This window comes from Tupaia chinensis, unplaced genomic scaffold, assembly GCF_000334495.1.
Source record: "Tupaia chinensis unplaced genomic scaffold, TupChi_1.0 Scaffold000392_1, whole genome shotgun sequence".
NCBI lineage: Eukaryota > Metazoa > Chordata > Mammalia > Scandentia > Tupaiidae > Tupaia > Tupaia belangeri.
Genome location: NW_006159894.1, coordinates 4,357,599 through 4,382,632, shown reverse-complemented (window position 1 = coordinate 4,382,632; position 25,034 = coordinate 4,357,599). Strand labels below are relative to the sequence as shown.

The 25,034-nt window shown below is 39.1% G+C and overlaps 2 protein-coding genes and 1 pseudogene across 6 annotated transcripts in view; 2 read left to right on the top strand and 1 right to left on the bottom strand.

The window, feature by feature from the left end:
- ZDHHC6 (zDHHC palmitoyltransferase 6) overlaps positions 1-5,670 on the bottom strand; it is a 19,514-nt gene extending 13,844 nt beyond the window's left edge. Inside the window, exons 1-4 of one of the 4 annotated variants that reach the window (XM_006153923.3) lie at positions 5,451-5,670; positions 3,979-4,452; positions 1,726-1,817; positions 123-282 (exon numbers count right to left, since the gene is read on the bottom strand). In XM_006153923.3, the coding sequence (XP_006153985.1) occupies positions 123-282; positions 1,726-1,817; positions 3,979-4,245 (519 nt within the window). In that variant the 5' untranslated portion in view covers positions 4,246-4,452; positions 5,451-5,670. Of the gene's footprint in view, positions 1-122; positions 283-1,725; positions 1,818-3,978; positions 4,453-5,450 lie in introns of those variants that run through there. The other 3 variants (XM_006153922.3, XM_006153924.3, XM_027773988.1) reach the window with 3 other exon arrangements.
- A 102-nt stretch (positions 5,671-5,772) lies between these two features.
- Positions 5,773-25,034, top strand: part of VTI1A (vesicle transport through interaction with t-SNAREs 1A) — a 109,906-nt gene continuing 90,644 nt past the window's right edge. For both annotated transcript variants that reach the window (XM_014589935.2, XM_014589936.2), the window contains exons 1-2: positions 5,773-6,210; positions 24,052-24,110. In XM_014589935.2, the coding sequence (XP_014445421.1) occupies positions 6,117-6,210; positions 24,052-24,110 (153 nt within the window). In that variant the 5' untranslated portion in view covers positions 5,773-6,116. The remainder of the gene's footprint in view (positions 6,211-24,051; positions 24,111-25,034) is intronic.
- Positions 14,880-15,836, top strand: LOC106735443 (60S ribosomal protein L5 pseudogene; annotated as a pseudogene).

Genomic DNA, 25,034 nt, shown 5'->3' with positions numbered 1-25,034 from the left:
AAAGAAAAGTTCTCTTTCGACACTTAAGATGACAGGAAGCATATCTTGAAAAGGAATCACTTAAATAATATTGTTGACTCCCATTTAATCTGAAGGATTTTATAACAAATTTATTGACTTACCCGATTATAAAGCTGTGTGTACATAGTCATAACAAAAATGAAAGCAGCATGGATACAACCCAGTGGTGCTAAAAGGAGAAACAGTATGAACGAAGCATGATTTTGGTAACCACAACAGTTGTTGATCCAAGGACAGTGATGGTCCATCTTCATCACACATCTAACAAGAAAAATTTACATGAAACATGAGGTAGAAAATTCTGTCTACTTTAAATAACTTTGGTCTTCAAAAGATCAAGCAAATAGGAGTCTAGCATGTCCATGAGTCCAGGGGAATTACACTTCATAAAACAGAAAGTCTTTATGAGGCTTTAAACAATTATGAACAGTGACTCCTTTGAAATTCCAAACAACGCAAGATAGGGTAAGCCTTATAACAGCTTCTGATGAAAAGCTGTCCGTTACAAGTGAGCTTGTTTAAAGAAGTCAGGAGGCCCACTGAGAGGTTCATTATTAAAAAAAGAGCATGGTTCCTCTAGCTCAGAAATGAAGTGATGAAGTGGAGTTCAACGGAGACTCAACAAGACCACTTATAAATCTTGTTGATGGGCCCAAAGAGACACTTGTAACTTCCTTCCTTTTCTTATGGTATCCTTTAAATGTGGACTCTTCGAGTTAAGTAAACTAACTCTGGAATTTATGATGTAGTAGATAGAATAAGCAAAGTTGTATTGTGTTCTTATCTCTTATTGTTGCTAGAAGAAAATTTCCTGGCCTCAATCCAAATTTTATCTGCCTTCAATGGTTTCCCAAATTTCTAATTAGTGTATACAGCTGTTCATTAAAAAGATCCTAGTTTATTTCACATATTTTAGTGACTCGGTTTTCTTCCAATTATGTTTTTGATATTAAAACACCTGTGATAGGGACCAGCAGATGGGGTATGGTTATACTGCTGGACTCTCGCATGGCTGACCTGTAGTTCGTGTCCTGGATCCATGACTTGAAAATCACACTGAGCATGTGTGCGTGCATGCCCAAGATTCTGGGAGGAAACTGGAGAAGGGAGTGCAGTGTGGCCATTCCCCTTGGGGGAGTAATTTCTCACTTTCCCTCTCACTGTCTCTATCTCCCTCCCGCACCCAGGACACACACCCTTAGGCAAAAACCTCTAAAAAAAAAAAGCCACACTTGTTATGACAGATATCTGAAATTATTTATAATAGATTTGTGTAAAGTATAAACATATGTCAAGTAATAAGAAAAAGGGATCTCCTTTATAATTTATACTCAGAACAATTCTAAAACTCATCAAGATGACAGCTGACACACACAGCTAATTAATATTCCTATTAATATATGGAAACGCACCAAAGGTATAACTTTTAAGCCTCCTGTTGCAGGGCAAAAGGCGAAGTAAATCTGTATTTTTCCAGAAAAATCTTTTCACTTATAACAAAAAATGAAACTTATTTGTATTGATAACTTAAATGTAAAATGGAGACTATGAAAACTTAAGTATTCTATCAATGTTTTTTATAAAGTGGCCAACTCGCAAAGCATAAAATTAGGATTGATGTGGTAGAAGGAAAAAACCAGAAATATCACCCAGAACCAGTAGTAGAATAGCTCAGCCCCCAATGAGCAGCAAAAAAAGAAATACCTGTTACACTTTCTGCAGTGATGAGAACGTGGTGCCTTGTAAGCTTGACAGACTTTACAATACTGGAGATACATGCTATCCTGAGAATTTTCCTTGGCAGCAAAATAAAAACAAAAATACAAAAGATACCTGAATTCAAGTAATAACACATCAGGTTTTATGGATAAATGCTTTCCTATCATATTTTCTTTAATGGGAGATGGGATAAGGACGGAATCCTAACTGGCATTTCTAATCCTTTTACTCGAGCTAACATGTTTTTAAGTAAGAGAACATGCTTTTTTTTGATAAGAGAAATATCCTTATTCCAAGGATTCAGAAGTCAGTAGTAATTTCTCTTCCCCATGCTCCATCCAAATCTAGTATCACTAGTTGGATCTACTTATCCCAACTGTTAGCAGAATGAGAAGAGTCCAGAAAAAGGTAGTTGGCAACGTGGCAGATATTTTAGAGGGGGGAATTCAAGCACAAGTTAATACTTTTTAGGATCCGCCCCCTCTTTGGGATTACCACTGTCACCTCCCCTTCTGTGAACCATTTTAACTACTTTCTCACTAGTCTCCTTCACTGCAGTTTCTTTTTTCATTTTAATATAATTTCTTTCATTATTCATGATAGAGTGCATGCACGCACATGTGAAAGAACATGAGATGAGTGCCCTCCACAAAGCCTGCCTATATCACGAGCCCTTTCCAGAACTCCAGCTCAATGGATCTTGGGTATTCAGGAAGCTGCCTGGTACGTTTCAGGCTGACTAGGCCAGGGATTCAAACTGTAGTCCTCATACAGGATACAGCATGTCTTGAGCAACACTTTGCTACTGCACTGGGGAGCTAGTTTCTCTCTAATACAGTGTATTGTCACAATGATATTCCAATAACACAACTCTGTGTCAGAGCTCTTCTTGAAAATCTCTAATAACTCCCTAGAGTCTAACAATTTCTCATGTATTTGAGACGGTCCATCATCTGTCCTTGTTTCAGCCTTGTCTGCAACTACATAACTTCTTTCTCAGTCACTCAAGGCTTTCCACCATTCTCTTAATCTGAGATGCCCTCTTTCCCATCTCCTGTGGAAATTCCTACTCCCCTCTTTTGTCCTTAGATGAAAATATTCAGTTCTACCTTCAATAGTATTCATTTATTCTACTGTATAGGTCAGTTATTTGCAATGAGTGCACTGGTTTCTTAGTTATAAGCTTTTGTGTAGTAAGAATCATGTATTATCTATCTCTATATCCAGTTCAAATAGTGCCGGAGCCCTGCTCCCGCCGGGGTGGGTTGACTGGCTGAAGCAGGGCTCCTGGCAAAATAGTATATCACATACAGTAAATATACACATCAGTGTTTCTTCAACATCTACATACCTAAGAATCACCTGAGGATTTTCTTAAAAATGAAGACTCTGGGGCCAGCTGGTGGTGTGGTGGTTAAGGCACTGGAGTCCCACATGGGTGATGGCTGATGGCAGTTCAAGCCCTGGATCAGCAGCACGAAAAACACAGCAGGTACATGTGCATTCAAGCCCAAAATCCCTAGAGGAGAATGGAGAAGAAAGGACTACGGCGTGGCCAACCCCCATGCCTCAGGGGGTGGTTTCTCACTTCCCTCCCTGTCTAACTCCAAAGAGCCCTATTGCAAAAACTTTAAAAAAAAGGAGAGATGACTCTGATTTAGTAGGTCTGCAATGGAACTCAAAATTCTGCCTTTCTAACAAACTACCAGATGATTTTGTTTATTGAGGAACATGGCCATTCAAACACATATACTTTCTATAAATTGATTTGTACTATAGTTCCCAACATTGTAATTTTACTGCAATGACTTTAAAACATTATAATTTAAACTAGCAGTTTCTAAAGTGCTTTTCTATAATAAGTTCTGAAAAATGTTAATATATTATATTAAAAAAAATTCTAGTGCCAAATCACGTTGTGAAATTATAAGAGGGAGGCATATGATATGTATTTTGTAAATTTGTGACAATGGAACCACCCCAGCCCCTACCTCCACATTTTTTATTTTTTGATGCAGGACAAATAATCAATGAAATTACTTTAGGGAATGCTAATATGAATCATTATCTTCAAATAGCTATGAAATTATTTCTGAATATAAATTAGAGTAATATACCTAGTACCTAGTCTCTACCAGGACAAAGAGTAGACCAGGTTTAATATTAGCCAGCACATAAGACAAAAACTAAACATAAGATTATCACTAGAGTTCATCATCGTAATGAAACTTTTCTTACCGGTTTCCACCCCAGTGGAACAAAGCCAGGACCAACAAACATGGCATTGAAGTAATTATAAACAATCATAACGGTCCAATTAATTAACATGATGAAATTCACACTTCCTCCAGTTGTATGTAGGGGCCAATACCACAACACAGAGTCAATCATGGCCATTGTAGAACATATTGCTATAACCCCAAGGGCTATGATGGGGCCCCAGTGACACAGTCTCTTTAATTCTTGGAGATTTTCAAACTTGATAACTGAGCAGAATGTACCCATTTTGGTGAGGAGTTACAAATTTTAAAAGAATTACAAATTTTCTTTTTCTGTGCACACATTTCCATGTGCCACAAGTCCATGTGTATTCCTTAATTGTCATGCCTTCAAGTTGTGGGAGTTAATGCAGATTATGCCATTTTCACTGGTAAACACTCAGAGCTCTTTATCTTAACTAGAAGAACCCAAAATCTTGGTTTGAATCCCAATCTAAAAGAGAAAAAGTGGGAAAGTTATGTAAAAAATGTTATTATCTACCATATTTATTAATTCCAGTAAGCACCTAAACAAAAGCATGTCAGAAGTACGCAACTATCAGACGAGTGTCTTGTCAGATGTCAAAAAAGAATTACTGTAAACTTATTCAAAATATGGTTCAAGTTTGAATGGCATGTAAGCTGGAATATAAGATTCAAAAGGACCTGTTTTAATTCCTTCCTTCCCAACTAATTAGGGCACTGTGACTCATTTAGTGAATGATTCCAGAAGACAATATTAAAGCTGGGAATCAGGGCCTAAGGGTTGGATCTAATACAGCTTCCTTCATAGACCAGAAATTGGCTTAGAGAGGCCAAGTGATTACACCAAGGTCGCAAGTAAATAACAGTAGGACTCAGAATAGAAGTCATTAAATTCCGTTTCCGGAGTTCTATGCTGCCTCTTATCGAGTTTTGAATTAAGTCAAAAATAAGCCAGACACGGTATACATCATTGTCCCAAAGTATCAACATTCACTGGGCCAAAGGACAGTGAAAACAAAGAGGAAGTGGAGGACAGGAGAAGAGAGAGGGTATGTGTGTAGAATGAGTATAGGAAAAAAAAATATGAAAATGAACACGAAGGCAAAGATGTGAGTTAAAAAGAAAGGGAAGTGCTCGCCGGGAGCTGGGGAACAGGAAAGGCAGGACTGCTGCGAGGCGAATGAGATTTTTAGAAAGGTATTTCTGGCTGAGCTGGAGTAAGGCGGGGAAGAGATCTGGGGTGGGTGAGGGATGGGAAACCCTCACGCAATAGCCTTATTCCCCCCCCACCCCCCGCGCCCCCCACGCGCCCCGTGTCACGCAGCAGGGCGCTTAGAAATCCTCACTCAAGGGCGGAACCACCTGGTAGTTGAGGTTACACTCGACATTCAAGAGGGTGTGGCCCACTCGGGTGGGGCGAGGACCGCCAAAATCACGGTTACAGTCGTTCCCTGCCTTAACTCCCACCTCAGCGTGATCCCTGGTGCCCACTCCTCAGCCATCGATATTGGGGTCGGCCTGGGCTCACCCGGAACAGATTTTCTCCTCCTCGGATAACTCCTTCATAGGCGTCTCAGTCCAGGGGAGGGAGAAAGCAAATCCTGGTTGGAGGGGCAAAAGTGCGGAACCTGCAATGACCCGTGCGACTCTCCGCCAGCGCCCCCGCTGCTACTCTCCCGCTCAGGTTCCCTGCGCAGTCTCCGTCAGAGCCACTTCCGGGACGCCGGCCGCATTATACTTCCCTTGGGAAGCAAGCTCCTCTTACCTGTAGCTTAGGGAGCGGGAGTCGTTTCCCAGCACATGGAGTCGGGGGAGGAGCATTTCCGGTGATCCTTAAGAATTTGCATATTTTCTTAGGTTGTTGGGGAGCATTATTTGGGGCGTTTTTTCTTAACGAATTTCTTAATCTTGAAGCTTGAGCGGAATCTAAAAATCGTGCGCATGTCAATTTCCGGAGGACCGAGGTTTCCACGGACAACCAGGAAGCGGCTGGACTGGGAGCTGTCCCCGGTTCTCAGCTCTAATCTTCCCCGAGAGGGTCCCGTCAGGGGTCCCTAAACCGCGGTCCCCTGCTTTGCGTGGCCCCTCCCCCGACCTTAGACTCCAGCCTGGGACCATCACTCCAGAACTGCCATGTCATCCGACTTCGAAGGCTATGAGCAGGACTTTGCGGTGCTCACTGCAGAGATCACTAACAAGATTGCGAGGGTCCCCCGGCTCCCGCCTGGTGAGAGTCCTGCCCGGCCGGCAGGGGGTGGTCCGGAGAATCGGGAGGCTGGGGCGGTAGAACGCGGCCTCAGCCAGTGTGGTGCTGCCGGCCCCCGTGCCTCACCTCCCAATCCCCTGGAAGGAATGGGATTTGACTTGGTTGAGGTTAAAGAGTTGGTGCTGGGTTGTGGCTTGCTTTGAAAAGAGCCGGCAGGCGGCGTAGTGGTTAAGGCACTGGACTCCTACATGGTTTGTCGCTGTTGGGAATCGAAGACCTGGAGACTTGCTTTCTCGCTTTCCTTCTCTCTCTCTCTCTGGTCAATTTAGAAAATAATAATAATTATAATAAATACGTAAAATTAAATGAATCTTTTGAAAAAAGGAAAAGAGCCCTCAGAATCTCCAACCTGCTGGATTTAAATCCTGACTCTACCACCCTTTAACTTGTGTACCCTTGGGAACGAAAGGTTCTCTGGGTCTTATTTTTTCATTTGAAATATATAGAGATGTAAATATTCAAAGAACATGAAAATATTTACATCATGGATGTGCATTATACAACCACACGTTATTACTAACACAATTGCTGTTGTGTTTATTATTACTAACAGGACTGCTGTTCTAAGCTACTTCTTCTGGAGTCTTGAATTAAGTATAATATGAACCAGGTGGGGGTCTACACCACTTGCCTCTGGTTGCCCCCCAAAAATCGACATTCCTTGGGCCCTTGCAACCTTGGTCTAATCACTTCATCTCTAATTACTGTTGTGTTAGTAATAATAATGTTATGACTACATGTGACAAATAGAGTTGATAGCCAAGATCCTTGGAATTAAATCCCACTCCACTATTTGGAAGTTGTCCCTCTTTAGGCAACATTCTTAACCTAGCTCAACGTTTCTTGGTAAAATGGGGAGAATAGTACCTCTTACAGAATTGTTGTGAAGATTAAAGGATAAATGTAAAGCCCTTTCTTGTGTGTTGGTTGCTATTATCACTAGCATTTTTCATACCTCCACCCCCATTTCTTGTTTATTAACCTTCCTGGGAGTCCATCGCCCAATTTTATGTAAAACTTGGTGCACAATCATTATCTCACTTTTAAAACTTTACATGTTCCATGTGGAAGTGTATATGTGTGTTTTGTCACACCTTACTTTACATGCTAGACTGTCAAACGTGTAAAGGTGGAAGCTGTGTCTGATTTCTTTGACATTTACTTACTAGAGGCTCAGAAAATGTTTGAGTGGGCAGATAAATATAAATATGATAACTTGTGACTTGCTTGTAAGATGTTTCAGAGTTTATCTTTCTCTAAATGCATACTTAAGTACTTAGTTGCAAATAAGAGTTTAACTTTCTGGTTTAATTTTGTTAAGGTAATTACACTGGGCTGCTATACTTGTCCCATCCTTGTCTCTGGGATATAAAGTGTAGAAAAGGAAGAGCTAATCCATCTGTGAACTGGTGAACAACTTCACTTTCCCATTAAGTCAGTTGAGTTTGTGGTGCCAGCGATACTTTTTTCTGGGCCTAATTGTCATTTTTTTTTCCCTACTTCCTCCCACATTTACATGTTTGTAAGTAATTTTCTTCCCTTATTTCTTTTTCTTCCCCTCCTCCCCTCTCCGCACCTATTTTCTGTTAATAGGGATATTTACTTGAAGCCAGGATCCAAGAACTTACACTCCTCTCATCTCCTGAAGGCTTAGTTAGTTCTGGAGAAGATTGATGATGTCTTAAAGAGTTTATGAGTCCAAGTAAGGGAACAAGAAGAGAGGGCCAAGGTAGCACATAACTCCAAGCTCTGCTATCTCAGGGATTTTTGTGGAGAAAGTGGCTGATGACCTCATTACTTCATGATACATCACCTCACCTCTTCTCTGCAGTTCTGCTTTTCTCTGCTGCCCGAGATCTTGATTTTTGTTGTCACTGTTGTTGGAGACTAATTTCTTTGACTGAGTCCTGGAACCTCAGAACATTAGGACTTGTGGTTTCAGTTGGATTTTTGGTTATTTTAAACTGTAATCCTCTTAGCAACAGAAACATTTCTTTGGGCTAGTAGCTCTTATATTAGGAAGCTGTTTTATAAGGTAATGAAGTCATCTCTAGAATATAAACTTGTGAAAATTGTTCCTAAGAAAACAGATTTTGGCACTGTTGAGGGTTACTATTATTATTTTTTGCTTTTTATATTTTAGTGTAGCAATTCTTACCATATAGAAGGAAACTTTTGAATTAAGAACCTTTAAAATAAAGTCATGCTTCTCCTTAACAGTAATAAAATGTCACACCCAAACATAGCAGCTGTGTTACAATTAAAAAGAGACCGTATTGTTGGCACTGGAAAAATGCCAACTTGAATAATTGAATAATCATAATTCTTAAAAATGCAGTAGTTCCTTTCTTTATAATAACTTGTGCTTGCTCCTTTTATAGTATGTTTCTACTTAATAAATAGAAAAAAGATTTAAAATATATCCATTAATTTATTTCAAATACACATCTGTGTCTGTAGACTAGTAGAAATTAATATGTACAGCCATGGGGAAAAACAGTGCAAGTAAAAGTAATTATAATCTCTCTCTGGATATCATTAGTGGTAGTGGTGCTTGGCTAAAATTAACACAGAAGACTTGAACTATACTTTGTGTAGATTAAGTAGGTTAAAAATTGGAGCAAACTGGGCCACCAGGTGGTATGGTGGCTAAGTTGTTGGATCCTACATAATTGACTAGGTGGTTTGAGTCTCCGACCCAGCAACTTGAGAAACACACTGAGCATGTGTTTGTGTATGCCCAAAATCCTAAGAGGAGAATGGAGGACATTGTGGCAAAAACATCCCCACTGGGGACAGAAAGTGCATGCATCCCATAGCAAAAACATTAAAAAAAAAAAATTGATGCAAACTTTCTAGCAATAGCAGTTCATTCTCCCATTATATTAACTTACTTAAATTAAATAAATTAGGTAGCATCTACTGAAATAAACTTTATTCGCTGTTGTGTGGGTACAGTGTATTAAAGTGTTATTTACAAAGAGAATAGGAAAGAGTAGACATTTTAAAACTTTATTTTAAAAAAACTAGATTATTCTGTATATGTTTTAAACAATAAAAAGATGACTCTTAGACTAAAGTATGTGAATTTTAATTAATTTAGTAATTGGATTATTAAAATGGGGGAATTCCTTCTCAATATTTTTACAGCACTATATTTGAAATTGATTTTTAATGATTACTTATCGGTGGGAAAGTTAGGAAAATGGATGAGCAGAAATCACAACAAATACTTTATTGAAAAGTTCCTTTTCCTGTAGTGATGGAATTGAATTCCTAGGTAGGTGATTCTTTCGGTAGTACAAAAGCTCCAGTACATCAAACAGGCTTCCTGAAGATCCTAAAGTGTTGCTTTACTTGTTAGTTGCCTGACTTCATCATTTACAGAGAGATAAATGGTTATGGGGAACCCTATTTAGTTGTCCTAGTCAGAAATGTATCAAGAAAGTATTATGGCAAAATGGCTACTACTCAGACATGGTATCAGATTTGTTTAGTATCCAGTTCCGCTACTTACCACAATAAATGTATAATCATGGACAAGTTACTTGGCATCTCTAAGCCTTCCTCCTCCATCTGGAAGATGGGACTGGGGGAGAGCAGATAATTTCAACCTTAGAAAGTTGTAAAAATCAAGTGAAACAAAACATATAACACATGTAACATTGTTCTTAGAGAGTGGAACTACATGATAAAGTAGCCTTTAGTGATACTGTTGGTCATTTAAAGACAACAGCTGGTAAGATTAGCCAGTCTTTAGGCTGTCATATTAAGTGCATTCTTTTTTTAAAAAAGAGGTTTTTGCCTTAGGGTGGGTGTGCTCCTCAGAAACATAACCACTGTGCCATCTGCTGATCCCTTAATTACATTCTTAAAGGAAACTTGTACTTCAGTTCTTGTTTCCTTTCTGGGCTTAATGTTAGGTGAATTTCCATTGATGAGCACTTAATATGAAAAGAAGCTAGTGATTGGGAGCTTTTGAGTATGAAATTGGAGGTAAGCTTTGAACTCAGAATGTCAAGGAGAGAAACAGGAACAAAGGAAAGTGGGAGGGCAAGACTAATGTCCTTTCTGGAAGGAAATACTTGAGTCTGGTGGATTAGTTTATCTCAGGCCCTGGAAGGTTTTGGAGACCATTGAGACTTTGCAATGTATGGATTTAACCATAAACATTGTTCATGATTCTCTTGCCTTTTGCGAGGTGGTTATGGTGAAAGACTTTTAAAGAATCTGCTTTTATTTATGAATACTTGTATTGTGCCTAAACTACATGTGACTCGGGCCATCCCATGGTATGGTGGTTAAAGTGGTTGGATCTGCATATGGCTGATTACGTGGTTCAAGTCCTGGGGCCTGGTGACTCCAGAAACATGCCAGATGCATGTGCCTACCTTCCCAATATCCTGAAACAAGGGAGAGACAGAAGTGAAGAGATTGTGATGTGATCATTCATTCCCCATGGGGGATGCTTTCTCATTTCCTCTCTCCAGTGAACTCGCATACCTTCTGGCAATTTTTTTTTTTTTAAATATGGCTCTAGGGTCGTGAAGTCTACATGTAGCTTGTAGCTGTTGAGCACTTGAAATGTGGCTATTGACACATAGTAAATGATAATATTTTGTATATAATGAGTTAAATACTATTAAAACTAATTTCACTTGTTTCTTTTTACTTTTTGAAATGTGGCTACTAGAAAATATAGAATTACATATGTGACCTGTATTAAACATCTTTTGCTCTAGAGGTTATTGTTGAGGGTTAGGTCCTTTTGTTTCAGGACCTCACTAACACCATAGACAGTTAATACCTTATGAGTTGGGGCTACCTCAAGAGCGAGCTTTATGAGTTGCTGGGCAAGGTCTGACTTTTTCAGTTGAGCATACAGAGAAGACAGCCTTCAGCTGGTACTGTTGGCCCGTTACATTTCCTTAAAAATTTAGGCACTTACGGTGTTTTATATTTCTGTGAATAAACACACCTATAAACAAGTGTGTGTGTAGATGTCTACATATTTCTATAAATCTGCATATCTGTATGTTGTGTGCAGGTGTGTATTAAAGTGTGGAGAATTATATTAGAGAGGGACCTCCTTCCCTTTAACAAATCAGTCAACCTAAGTATTGGCTTCATTGATATATTTTTTAAAAGAATTATTTATTTATTTACTGTTATTATTATTTTTCACATGAATTTTGTCAAAGACAGAAAGAGAGAGAGGGAGAAAGCAAGCCACCAGGTCCGGGACTTGAACCATGGTCAGCCATGTGGGAATTCCTTAACCACCATGCCACCTGCTGGCCCTTCACTGATATTTTTTAAATAACATTTTTATTTTAGAGTAGTCTGAAATTTACTGAAAAATCAGAAGCACAGTACAGAGACTGCTTATATCCCCAGGCCATTTCCCCTACTATTAACATCTTACATTAATAATGTACATTTTGGGCTGACAGGTGGTATGGTGGTTAAAGGGATTTCCACATGGTTGACTGCGGTTCAAGTCCTGGACCTGACAGCTTGCTTTCTTGTTTTCTCTTTCTCTCTTTCTGCTCAAATTGAAATAATAATAATAATAACATGGAATTAAGTAAATAAATATTTCTTTTAAAAAAATGTATGTTTTTACAGATAGTGAAGAACTCACATTGATATATCATTATTAAAGTTTATATTTTATTCAGATTTTTATTTTTTTATTTTGTTTTTGAGAGATTTTTTGTTATAGGGCATCTGCACTCACCAGAGACAGAGAGACAGAAAGCAAGATATCACCCCCCTGGGGAGATGGCCATTGCACAATCCCTCCTCCTCCATTCTCCTCTTGGGATTTTTTGGCACACACACACACACACCTGTCATGTTGTAAGCCGCCAGACCTAGTACTCAGACCACAGTTGACTACATGGGAGTCCAGTAACGTAACCATTATGCCATCTGCTGGTCCCAGAAAAGACCACAAAGGCAAAGTACCATTTTCATCACATCGTGTCAAGAGTATATAATATCAATTGACCAGCAGTTAGCGTAATGGCTATGTTGCTAGACTCCCATGTAGTCGACCGCAACTCAAGTCCCGGACCCGATGGCTTAAACTCATGACGGGCAGTGTATATGCCCAATATCCGGAGAGGAGAATGGAGGAGAAGGGATTGTGCCATGGCCATCCCCCCTGGGGGGTGATTTCTCGCTTTCTATCTCTCTGTCTTTCTCTTTCTGGCAAGCACATGCGTTCTTAAAAACCTCTCAAAAAAAAAAAAAAGAAAGTATATAGTGTCAACATGACTTATCACTTCTGCTGCTAATTTTGATGCCCTGGGTGAAGTAGTACTGGTAAGGTTTCTCCACTGTACAAATATTTATCCCCCTCCTCTTTTCTGGACTGTTCAGAAGGAAATCATACGTATTGCCTGAACATACGATGTGGGAATTTATTATGTAGTCTACTTCTGGAAGTCTGAGTATTTACATAATTACTCAGAATTCTTCTGTAGGAAAGAAACTTACCTATTTTCCATTTATGTACTTATTCAGTTTCTTATATTAGTATAAACTCATAGATATATATTTTATACTTTATGTTATATTCCAATCCTACATCATTTATTTTATTGCTCAAATAATTCTACCTTTGAACATTGGGAGCCCTTTCAGTTGGCTTCAATGTCCTTTTGACATAACCGCTTAATTGTGTTTTTCTTTTTCTTTCTTCTTCCCCCAATACATTTTTACTCTCTAGTAGTATAAGATACTCTACAATCATTGTATATGTTTTCAGTCTCAGAACAAGGATTGTTCATTTTTTTCCCTGAACTCCTATTTCTTTTCATTGAAAAATGGTATTAGAAACCAAGATCTGAGACTGGGTGTGCTCTTTGCTACTGGAGTATGTTTTGAATGAATCTTCTTGAATTTCATTATTAACTTAGTTGATAGTTACTGTCCCCAGCAGCTACCAGCACCCAGCAGAACACTAGCAGGAAGTTCACCTGTATGAGTCTCCTCAGGGCAGCCTTCCCTTCAGGGATCAGATCGCAGGTACAGCTTTAATGACACAACCACAGTGTGAAAGGTTAAGAGTTTTAAGCCCTTACAGACCCTGGGTGTTGTACAGTGCACCTGGACTGCTTCCCCCCCTCTTTAGGGCAGAGAAATGGGCTTAGCAATTAACGGTATGTGTTGGGGACTAGGATGCAGACCACAGGAAAATACCTGAATGGTCCATTTACAGAAAGTGTAGGGCAAGTCAGAAGACAAGACAGAAAGTGAGAAATCATGGCGCAATCCTTTCTCCTCCAATCTCTTAGGATTTGGACACACATGCACATGTGCCTGGTGTGAGTTTTAAGCCACTGGATTTGGGACTCACCATGGTCGACTACGTGGGAGTCCAGCAAGTAACCATTATACCATCTGCTGGTCCCTATTTAGTACTTTTTAAAATATGATATATAGAGAGGTTAAGAACTCAGTTCAAGAGCACAGACCCCATTGGAATTCCAACTCTTCTGTTTCTTGCTAGGAGGCAGAGATGCTTCAAAGTTCAAAGTTCTTATCTCTGGCTGTGGCTGGAGCCATTTGGGTGGGATATAGTATTAGAAACTATCAAGGGGGCTAAGCCTTACCTGTGCTATGAGAAAATTAAACATATTTAAAAACAAATATTGAGGCAACATAAAATGATGTGCACTTAGTAAAGGGAATTGTTGCTCCTAGGATCTCTCGGCAGACAGAGTAGGGAAATTCATATGTATATACCGACTCATGTATATAAATATGTCTATAAGTATTTGTAGATATAGCCAACCTTTAACCCATTATCATATGGATCATTCTAGAATGGCCTCATTTTAACATTGACCATTCTACACCCTGTTATGCAATGTAGCATCAATAATAGAGGGTTCTTCAAAAAGTTCATGGAGAATGTCTATTATGAAAAAAGTATGGATTTCAAAAATGTTTGCAACCAAAAACTCTTACTTTAATTCTTTTTTTTTAATAGCTTTTTGAGTATCTTTACACATGTATTTTTTCCCCCTTTGGAGAAGTTTTGGCTATAGGGTGCATGTGCTCACCAGGAAGACGGAGAGAGACAGAGAGAAAGAAAGCAGGAAATTACCCCCCTGGGGGATTGCCACACCGCAATCCCTTCTTTTCCATTCTCCTCTCAGGATCTTGGGCACGCACGCACATGTGCCTGGCATGAGTTTTAAGCCACCGGGTCCAGAACTCAAACTGCAGTCGACTACTTGGGAGTCCAGTGACATAGCCATTATACCAACTCCTGGTCCCTACACATGCGTTTTTTAATTCTCTAACCTAAAATTTCCTCTGTTAGTGGTTTAACTTCACATTTCTCAGTACATAATTTCTGCTGCTAGGTCTATTTAAGTAACCTACACTGAACAAACACAGGTAGCAATGACTGAACTCAAATGAGCCTTGACACGTTCACTGTACATCATTGGAGGTGTTTAATGCTGACCAAGCACATCTGTAAATATTGAGAAAGATTTTTACTATATACAGAGTTGTACATATATCAGCACTAGGCACTTTTGTTAATGTTGAGTAAGCAGGAAAGATCCCACTATGCTAAGACACATGTATCAAAACTTGTCAAGTCTAGGGGCCTGCAGGTCGGCTGCGGCCTCTGGTCACTGTTCCGCAGGATGGGATTTGTTAAAGTCGTCAAGAATAAGGCCTACTTTAAGAGATACCAAGTGAAATTTAGAAGACGACGAGAGGGTAAAACTGATTACTATGCTCGGAAACGCTTGGTGATCCAGGATAAAAATAAGTACAGCACACCCAAATACAGGAGGATAGTTCGTATAACTAACAGAGATATCATTTGTCAGATTGCTAATGCCCATATAGAAGGGGTATGATAGTCTGCACAGCCTATGTACATGAACTACCAAAATACGGTGTGAAGGTTGGCCTGAGAAGTGATGCCACAGCATATTGTACTGGCCTGCTGCTGGCCTGCAGGCTTCTCAATAGGTTTGACATGGACAAGATCTGTGAAGGTCAAGTGGAAGTGACCGGAGATGAGTACAATGTAGAAAGCATCGATGGTCAACCTGGTGCCTTCACCTGCTATTTGGATGCAGGCCTTGCCAGAACCACCACTGGCAATAAAGTTTTTGGGGCCCTGAAAGGAGCGGTGGATGGAGGCTTATCTATCCCTCACAGTACCAAACGATTCACTGGTTATGATTCTGAAAGCAAGGAATCTAATGCAGAAGTCCATCGGAAGCACATCATGGGCCAGAACGTTGCGGACTACATGCGTTACCTAATGGAAGAAGATGAAGACACTTACAAGAAACAGTTCTCTCAGTACATAAAGAACAATGTAACTCCAGACATGGAGGAGATGTGTAAGAAAGCTCACACTGCTATTCGAGAGAACCCAGTCTATGAAAAGAAACCCAAGAAAGAAGTTAAGAAGAGGTGGAATCGTCCCAAGATGTCCCTTGGCAGAAGAAAGATCGGGTAGCCCAGAAGAAGGTAAACTTCCTCAGAGCTCAGGAGCGGGCTGCTGAGAGCTAAACCAAACAATTTTCTATGACTTTATTCACAATAAATTATAATAAATCACAAGAAAGCAAAAAACAAACAAACAAACAAACAAACAAAACTTGTCAAGGCTATATGCAAGAATAGCAGCAACAACAAAGAAAGAACCTGGAAATTTATTTAATTAGTACTTTTTTAAGAGAGGTCTTTTTGGCTATAGTGAACATGCTCTCACCAGAGAGACAAAGACAGAAAGCGAGAAATCATGGTACAATCCCTTCACCATTCTCCTCTCGGGAATTGGGCACACACACACACACACACACACACACACATGCCCAGTGTGAGTTTGAGTTTTAAGCCACTGGGTCTGGGACTCACCATGGGCGACTAAATTGGAGTCCAGCAAGTAACCATTATGCCATCTGCTGGTCCCTATATAGGACTTTTTAAATATGATATATAGAGAGGTTAAGAACTCAGTTCAAAAGGACAGACACCATTGGAATTCCAACTCTGCCATTTATTGACAATTGAATTTTAATGAAATTATTCAAGTTTCTGAATGTGTTTACTCACCTGAGACTGGGATAATAACAATACCTTGAAAAGGTTTTTAAGAATTGGCTATAAAATGTTAAACTTGGAGCACCACACACAAGAATGAGAATTGACAGTTACATGGAGCAGGCCATTTGTAAAGGGGGTGTCATTTGGTGTGGGCAGAATGAAACTCGGGAATTACATGTGAATACTGCCAAAGGTTACTAAACATTAGTGTCGGTGGGTATGTCCATGGCCATCTAATTCAGTCCTTTTCTTTATTCCTTCTTTCCTTTTCTCCAAGTCATCACTTTTTTTTTTAAATTCTTTTTTAAAAAGTGTGAGGAACACTATAGAAGGCCACACAAAACTTGCCTCAGTCCCATTATTTCTAAGAGTCATCACAAAATGGATTTTATGAGAAAATTATCTACTATGTCCCATCCTACTTGAATCATTTTCTTCATAGAGGAAAACTTGTCATTTCAAGTGGGAAGATTTGCTCCAGTACTCACTGTTAGAATTTTTCATTTTCCCAGTTTCTCTGTGACTAACAAATACATAGCTGCATGCTAAGACTGACTCATTGGTTCAGTAAGCAGTTAGTGAGCCCACTCTGAACTTGTGCTGAATACAGAGAGGGCACAAAGATGTGTCAAGAGTGGTTTCAAGCAGTTGGAGATGGCCAAAGAAGAATATACAGGACCTAATATTTTGTTGTTGTTGTTTTCCCCATTTTTGGACACTTGCACATACCTACACAGTATGTATTTCAAGTTGCCAATACCAGGGATTGAGCTGGTCACTGGGAACCAGCTCCCAGTGTGTAGACTTAACCACTGTGCTGTGGGGCTGGCTCACAGAACCTAATTTCTAAAAACCATTGGGCCCAGTAGAGCAAAGCAAAGAGCTATAGGAATTCAGAGGAGATGAAGTTGCATCCCAGGAGATCTGGAAGAATAGGACAGATGAAACAGGAAAAAGTACTTTATAAGAGGTTGTCATAAATGAGTGTAGTGCACATCTGTTGTACACAGCACCCTCCATCCTGTCTTCTGTTAACCACATCAGTTTTCCGTTGAGGAAAACTAAACCCCCTTCCTGCAGGCTTGGTAGAACTGCCCTGCCCTCTCCTGGTCAAGAAGTGAACATGTTACCTAAACAAGAATAGAGAATTTTTGCCAGGAATTTAAATTTTGAGCAGAGTGAACCAGGAACAGGAATAGAGCTACTCAAGACTCTTCCTCGGCAAAGTGTCAGTGAGCTACCCCGATAATCTCCTTTTAATCTCCTTTATAGTTTGATGGCTCTTTTTTTTTTTTCTTCATTCATTCTGTGAGTCACCCAACATTATCCTAATAAATTCTCGCTTTTGGCTTCGGTTAGTCAGAATTAGTCTCATTGCATTCAGTCAAAGAGCCCTAAATGATAGTTTAACAAAGATTTAGAGAAGAAAAAAATGAGATTTATTTGGATAGCAGTGAATACCCTTGCCTGGTTAATATATAGAGTTCATACCAGAGCGCCTGTACTTGGAAATAATCTTGGAATGGTTGTTTGGGTCTGAATATAGAGAACCTGACTGCTTAGGCTCAGGTGATCTAATCAAAGCCGTTTTAGGAAGAATAAATGGGGGACAGAGGCAGACATGAAGACAGGGAAACCAGTATGTTTGGCAACATAGTTTCTTTTGAATTGTCTGCACTGACCTGCATTATTTGTTCAATTTAATATCACTTTTTAATTTTTTTAGCAGTTTCTCTCTTCTGAGAGAGAGAGAGGTGCCTCCAACATAATTTTCACACCACAGTTCATACCCAGGCTTAGCCAGCTTAGATCATGGGCACACACTCATGCCAGGCATGCTTGGAGAGGTCCTGGAATGTGAACCCAGGACTTTTTTCATGTGGTTCCAATTGTGTTATCATTGTGCCACCAGTTGTTTTCAGTTTACCATCATTTCTTGAAAGCTGATTATATATGACAAGCTCCTAGATTTTAGGACTATAAAGATTATTAAGATATGGTTTCTGGGGACCAGCAGATGGCATAATGGTTACATCACTGGACTCCCATGTATTCTACCACAGTTCGACTCTTGGACCTGATAACTTGAAGCTCACCATGGCATGTGTGCATGCATGCCCAAGATCCCAAAAGGAGAATGGAGCAGAAGGGATTGTGGTGTGGCCATCCGCCCTGGGGGTGGGGGTGATTTCTCACTTTCTGTCTCTCTGTCTCTTTCTGTCTCTCTGGCGAGCACACATGCCCCATAGTAAAAATTTGTTTAAAAAAAAAAAAAAAAGAAAAGAAAAAAAAGACATGGTACCTGTCTTTTCAGAGTCCCCAAGCTGGAGGTTAACTTTCAGCATTAGAGAAAAATCACTGGGATAATGTCAGAGTTTTAGGTGTTTTATGTAAGAGAAAGTGATTAATTCTTTTGCCAAATTAGGAAAGGCTTCAAAGAGGTAGTGATTTCTGAAGGAGTTTTGAATGGCAGTTTGCCAGGTAGTCATAGTGGAGCTGGGCATTGCATTAGGATTAAATGTTTGGAGTCTTGAAAATATATCAGGATCAGAGGTAAAGATTTTGGATCATTAACATATATTATAATCGATGGTTTAAAATGGGTGAAACTGCCCACAGACATAGTCGTAAGAGAAGAAAAGCAAGCAATAAACTCTAAACCCACAGATAAAAGGTGGGCTGAGAGAGAGGATGTCCAGCAGAGGACACTGAGACAGAAGCGAGCATTTAGGAGAATCACAAAATCAGGGGGTCATAGATGCTAGGAAAGGAGAAAGGTATGATATCAGAGGAGCAGAGTGTCAGAAGCCACGAGATGAAATAAAAGAAAGACCAAAACCATCTGTTAGTCTGGGAAGGTGAAGGAAAGGTGATTAATCTTAGATGAATGTCCTTTCAGTGGTATAATGGGGGCAGGAGCTAGATTACAGGGAGTGGATGGGGAAAGGAGGAAGGGAAACAGCCTACCCTTGCTTTCAAGAAAACCAACTAGATGAAAGGAGAGAGGTCTTGGTAGCAAGGGGGACCAGAGGTCAAAGGAGGCTTCTTTCCTCATTTTGTTTGCATGAAAAAAATCTGTGTATATTGGTCCTGGGAGTCCATGGCATGGGCTTTCCTAACAACTGAAAACCTTAGAGAAAACAAGATGTTTCTTTTGATATGTAAATACTTAATCTTTCTCTTGATCCAAGATTGGCTCTGCTTATTTTGTGTTCTGTTCTACCACAAAAAATACAGTGTCATTCTTCTATAACTGTTTTGCTATATTAGAAGGATTAGAATGTGTCAGAAGTTAATGAATTAGTGTCGTATATTAGATGTTTAGTCTGTCCATATACAGCTTTACCTTTTTCAAGGAAGGGTACATCAAGCTGAATTCTAATTCCCAATGTGTTTTTCTTAGGGAGCAATATTTAGAGCACACACAAAACACTTTATGTGACAGCTACCCCTTAAGTTTGGGTGTAACAATGGAAGGAGTCGAGGTTAGCAGAATGTATTATTGTAGTAAAACAATAATTTATGCTAAAGATTCTCCTCTTAAGATGGACTGTCTTTCTAAAGGACTAGTTAATTAGCAGGCATAGTGCTCACTTAAGTCTCCTTGACTTTTTTTTTTTTAATTGCCAGGGGTTACATGCATGCACCAGAAAGAGACAGAGAGAGAGAAAGTACCCTTCTAAACCCTCCCCCACCCCTCTACTTCCCACAGGGGGACATGGTCATGCCACAGTACCTTCTCTTCCAATTCTCCATCCTCTTAGAATTTTGACCATCTACACACATGCAGCCAGTGCGTTTCTTAAGCCTCTGGAGACAGGAATCAAACTGCTGTCAGCCCTGAGGTATCCAGCTCCCTTAACTACTAGAATACAGGACAAGCCTGCTTCATATTTTTAGTCTGTTGTATTACTCATTGTCATTAGGTTCCATAGGACAGAAACACAATTCTAAATTAAGGAAAAAACATTTGTTAGCTCTTGAAACCGAACTATGACCAAGTCAAGCTTTTATAAAGTCAAGCTGTTTCAATGATCGAGAACCAGGAACTATTTATTTATTTATTTATTTATTTATTTATATCTATCTATCTGTCTATCTATCTATCTTTCTTTCTCTGTCAACTTTGTTTCTTTCCTCATGTTCTACCACTGCAAACTTGACTTCTTCTTGGTGCTACACCAGTAGAATCCAACAACTTCTAGACTCATGTTCTCATTACCAGGAGAGAGGAAAAGACTTCCCCCTTGCTCTAGAACTTTGATTGGTCTTCTTGGATGATATGCCTATCCCACCCTTCCTCAACCCCTAGATCTGTATGACCAGAAGGGCTAAACTACGATTAGTCCAGCGGGGATATTTCCATCATATGCCAGGTCACTGACCAATAGGCAGGGTCATATCAGGAGATAGCATTGCTTTTGAAAATTTTTGCCATGGGGTATGTACACTTGCCAGAGCGACAGAGACAGTGAGAGGGGAAAAACTCACCCCCTCAACACTCCCGAGGATGGCCACACCATAGTCCCTTCTCCTGCTTTCTTCTCGTGAGATTTGGGGCACATACGCACATGGGTCCAGTATTATTTTCAATCTGCTGGGTCCGGGACTCAAACCCATGAAGTTGACCATGTCGGATCCAGTGCCTTAGCCTCCATGACACCTACTGGCCCTATACCCAATTCTTAATGGTATTGAAAGTACAATTTTTTAAAAAGGATTATAAGACCTTGCCCAGTTTTAGCAAGTGTTTTTGTATGATATTTAAATTGTGTTCATAAATCAGTTATTCCCAATTTATTAAAGTTAAGACTTTGTATATTCCTTATGCTACCACTAAATCTCATGTTGTCGATGTAGTTTCTCTTAAAAAATAGAAACTTTTAAAAATTTTCATCTCTTTAAATCCAGGGGCTCTCTTAATAATTACATACTCTATTGGATGGTATATGCTCCAATAGCCTAAATCAATGTCTTAAAGTGTCTTTTTGGTTTTTTGTTTGTTTTCTTGTTTTTATAGGGCATGTATACTCATCAGAGAAAGAGAGAGACAGAGAGAGAGGGAAAATGAGAAAACATCCCCTAGGTGGCATAGCCATACCAAATCCCTGCACCTCCACTCTTCTCTTAGCATTCTGGACATGCCATATGCTTCAGGCATGCTTTTCGTTTTTGTTTTATTTTTTAAATTTTATTTTTTTTAATATTTTTTCCCCACATTTTATTGATTCACAAAATACCTTAACTAAAACTATGGACAATGCTAGAATCTAGTTACATGTTCACTGTAATTTTCTTCTGAAACATTTTAAATTAATTAATTAATTTACATTCATTCCCTGAGCATTGTCACAGCATACAAAATGTGATTTCCCATCCAAAATATACTTTATAGTGGCTTAATCATACATGTTATAGTCATTAATTTTCCATTTCTAGTTTCATATATATTACATGTGTATGTATATATATATTTTTTTTAACCCCTATTTCCCACCCTCCTCCCACACTATCTTAGGTATCTATAGTTGTTTTCCATTCCTTCCCCCCCCCACACACATTTTATTGATTCACAAAATTTCTTAAGTAATCTACTACTTTCAATAGCAAGTTTAACTGGTATGTTCATATCAGTTAATACATGTCTGACTTTAGGTATGAAACTCTGAGTAGAATGAATATACTATAAGATAACAGCTACCTGATGGTATAAAGCTTACTATGGTCATTAAAAATGTATTTTTAAATATATTTTTAATTTCAAGAAAAGCAGCTTTGGTTTTAATAAATCAAAGAAATATTAAGGAACTATGCTTAAAACTTAAAGCCAAGAAAGGTTGGGATTCTGTTCAAATAATAGTACACAAACCTAATAGCAGCTAAAGACAGGACAAAAATCCTTAAAACTGGAAAACAAAACCTAGAAGAAAATCAGCAATCTTTTAGTCAAAAGTCATAAAATGCTATTTCACCAGTTCAGTCTCACGTACTTAATCTATCTTCTGTTGTGGTCCAATCTTCCTGAATAAATTCTGGGATATAATATTAAACTCCAGACGTGCCTCTATGATTCAGTTGGCCATTTTGTTAGTTTTGTAACTCTTATTTCCATGTGTCTGTATTTAATTTTCCTAGTATAGCACTCACTTGAGAACTTCTTGGAGATCTGGTCTGGTGTTGGTAAATTTTTTGAGGTTTTGTTTATCTGAGAATATTCTTGCCTTTTCTTCCCATATGAAGGATAATCTTGCCAGGTACAGTATTCTTGGTAGCAATTGCTTTTCCATGAACACTTTGAATATATTTTCCCATTCTTTCGTTGCTCGCATTGTTTCTGATGAGAGAGCTGCTGATAGCATGATGGGGTATCCTTTGTAGGTAACTTGCCGTTTCTCTCTTGCCAATCTTAGTATCTTGTCTTTGTGGTTTTGGTCAATCTGGCTATAATGTGTCTTGGGGAAGATCTTGGGTTGTTCTATTTGGGGTTCTCTGTATTTCTTGGGACTGAATCTTTGAGTGCCTCTCTAAGTTTGGAAAGTTTTCTTGCAGAATTTCATGGAATAGATTATCAATGCCCTTATGAGTCCCTTCGCCTTGTGGGTTACCAATTATCCAGATGTTTGGATGTTTGATGGTGTCTAGTATTTCTCATATATTATTCTCATTTTGGGGGGGCCATTTTCTCAGTCTTCATGGTGAATTTTTCTAGGTCAGCGATTCTATCTTCTACATCTGAGATTCAATTTTCTGTATGATCTGGTCTGCTTTTAATACTTTCAGGGGAGATTTTCACTTCCTGTATTATAGCCTTCATCTCTAACAGGGCCATTTGATCCTTTTTTAGAGTGTGTATTTTCTCTTTTAGATCTTGCAAGAATTTCTCATTGTCTCTCTTCTCTTCCATCTCTGTTAGCTTTGTCATTATGAATATTCTGAAATCCTTATCAGACATTTCCATGGGTTTCATTGTACTGTCTGAGGATGAAGAGGTATTACTCTTTTCCCTTGGAGGATAGATATTTTCTTGCTTTCCCATATTCCTTGTGATCCTGTGGTGATTTCTAGTCATCTGACGGATGGTGTGTTTCTCCCCAATTCTTGAAGTTCAATCTGAGCGTTCAGTGCCAAGCAGAAGGAATTGATCTGCAATCTTTCTTCTGTTTTGTTTTCATTCTTTGTGCATCAGATTCAGTGTGAAGAGAAGAATATTCTGACTGTAATTATATTCAGATGATTGGAAACTGTTCACTTGGACCTGTCTAGACACTTAGTATGCAGAGGTAGAAATGAGTCTGGAGGGGGAAGTCTTAGCAGAAAATTTTCATTTTTGGTCAAGCAAACCAATATTTCACAGCTGAAGTACAGTATCCATGTTAGGATAGGCCTGGCTTCGCTGGTGCCTTTCCCTCTAGAAATGAGTCTGGAGGGGGAAGTTTCAGCAGAAAATCTTCATTTTTGGTCCTCAGGCATGTTTTTCAAACCACCAGGTCTGGGATTTGAAACATAAAACTTCATGTGGGATCCAACAGCCTTAACCACCACACCACTGGTTGGCTGCTTACAGTGGTTTCTAATCCACTAAAGATTTATACGTTTATTTGCCTGTTATCCTCTATTCTGGTTAGAAAGGAAAAAGGTATGCAAAATAGAAGTTATAGAAATATTCATTTTATTTACATTCTTAGTAATTCCTTGATATTATTTCAGATGAGAAGAAACAGATGGTCGCAAATGTGGAGAAACAGCTTGAAGAAGCAAAAGAACTGGTACGTACAGACTTACTACAGATTGAGTTTACCAAATCTAAAAATCCAGATACTGAAATACTTCTATAAAATCTAAAACTTTTTGAGTTCTGACATAACACCACAAATAGAAAATTTTACACCTGATCTCATGTGATGGGTCACAGTCAAAACACTGCAATACAGAAATAATTACAAAATTATCTTTAGGTATGTTTATAAGATGTATTTGACACACCTTATAAATTCATAAGTGAATTTAATGTTTAGGCTAGGGTACCATCCCTTAAATATCTCATTGTATAAATATTCCAAAATTTGAAAAAGTTCAAAATTGAAAACACTTTTGGTCTCAAACACTTCAGATAAGGGATATTCAGCTTAATGTATTTTAACACAGCCAGAGCCATTCAAACTGCTGTCCACTAGCCTGTCTTTTTACATTGTAGAAATGTACAACATTACTGATTACCATTTATGTTTTAGAATTTATCAACTTTGGGGCGTGGTGGCACCTGCCTGATGGGAGAATTTGTCAGCTTTTAAATTAAGGAAATTTAATAGCTTGTTGGGATTTTTTTGTTCTTTTTTTTTTTGGAGAGGTTTTCACTATAGGGCGCTTGCATTCACCAGAAAGACAGGCAGAGACAGAGAGACAGAAAGTGAGAAATCAGCCCCCAGGGGGGATGGCTACGCTGCAGTCCCTTCTCCTCCATTCTCCTCTTGGGATCTTGGGCACGCACGCACATGCGCCCGGCGTGAGTTTAAGTCACTGGGTCCGGGATTCGAAATGTGATTGGCTACATGGGAGTCCAGTGACAGTCATTACGCCAACTGCTGGTCCCGGGATTTTGTTTTTTTTAATAAAGGTGGGTTACTAAATGTTTGTCTCTAATTTTCATTCCTTCATACTACTTGTCCTAAGAGTTATAAATAGCTAATGCT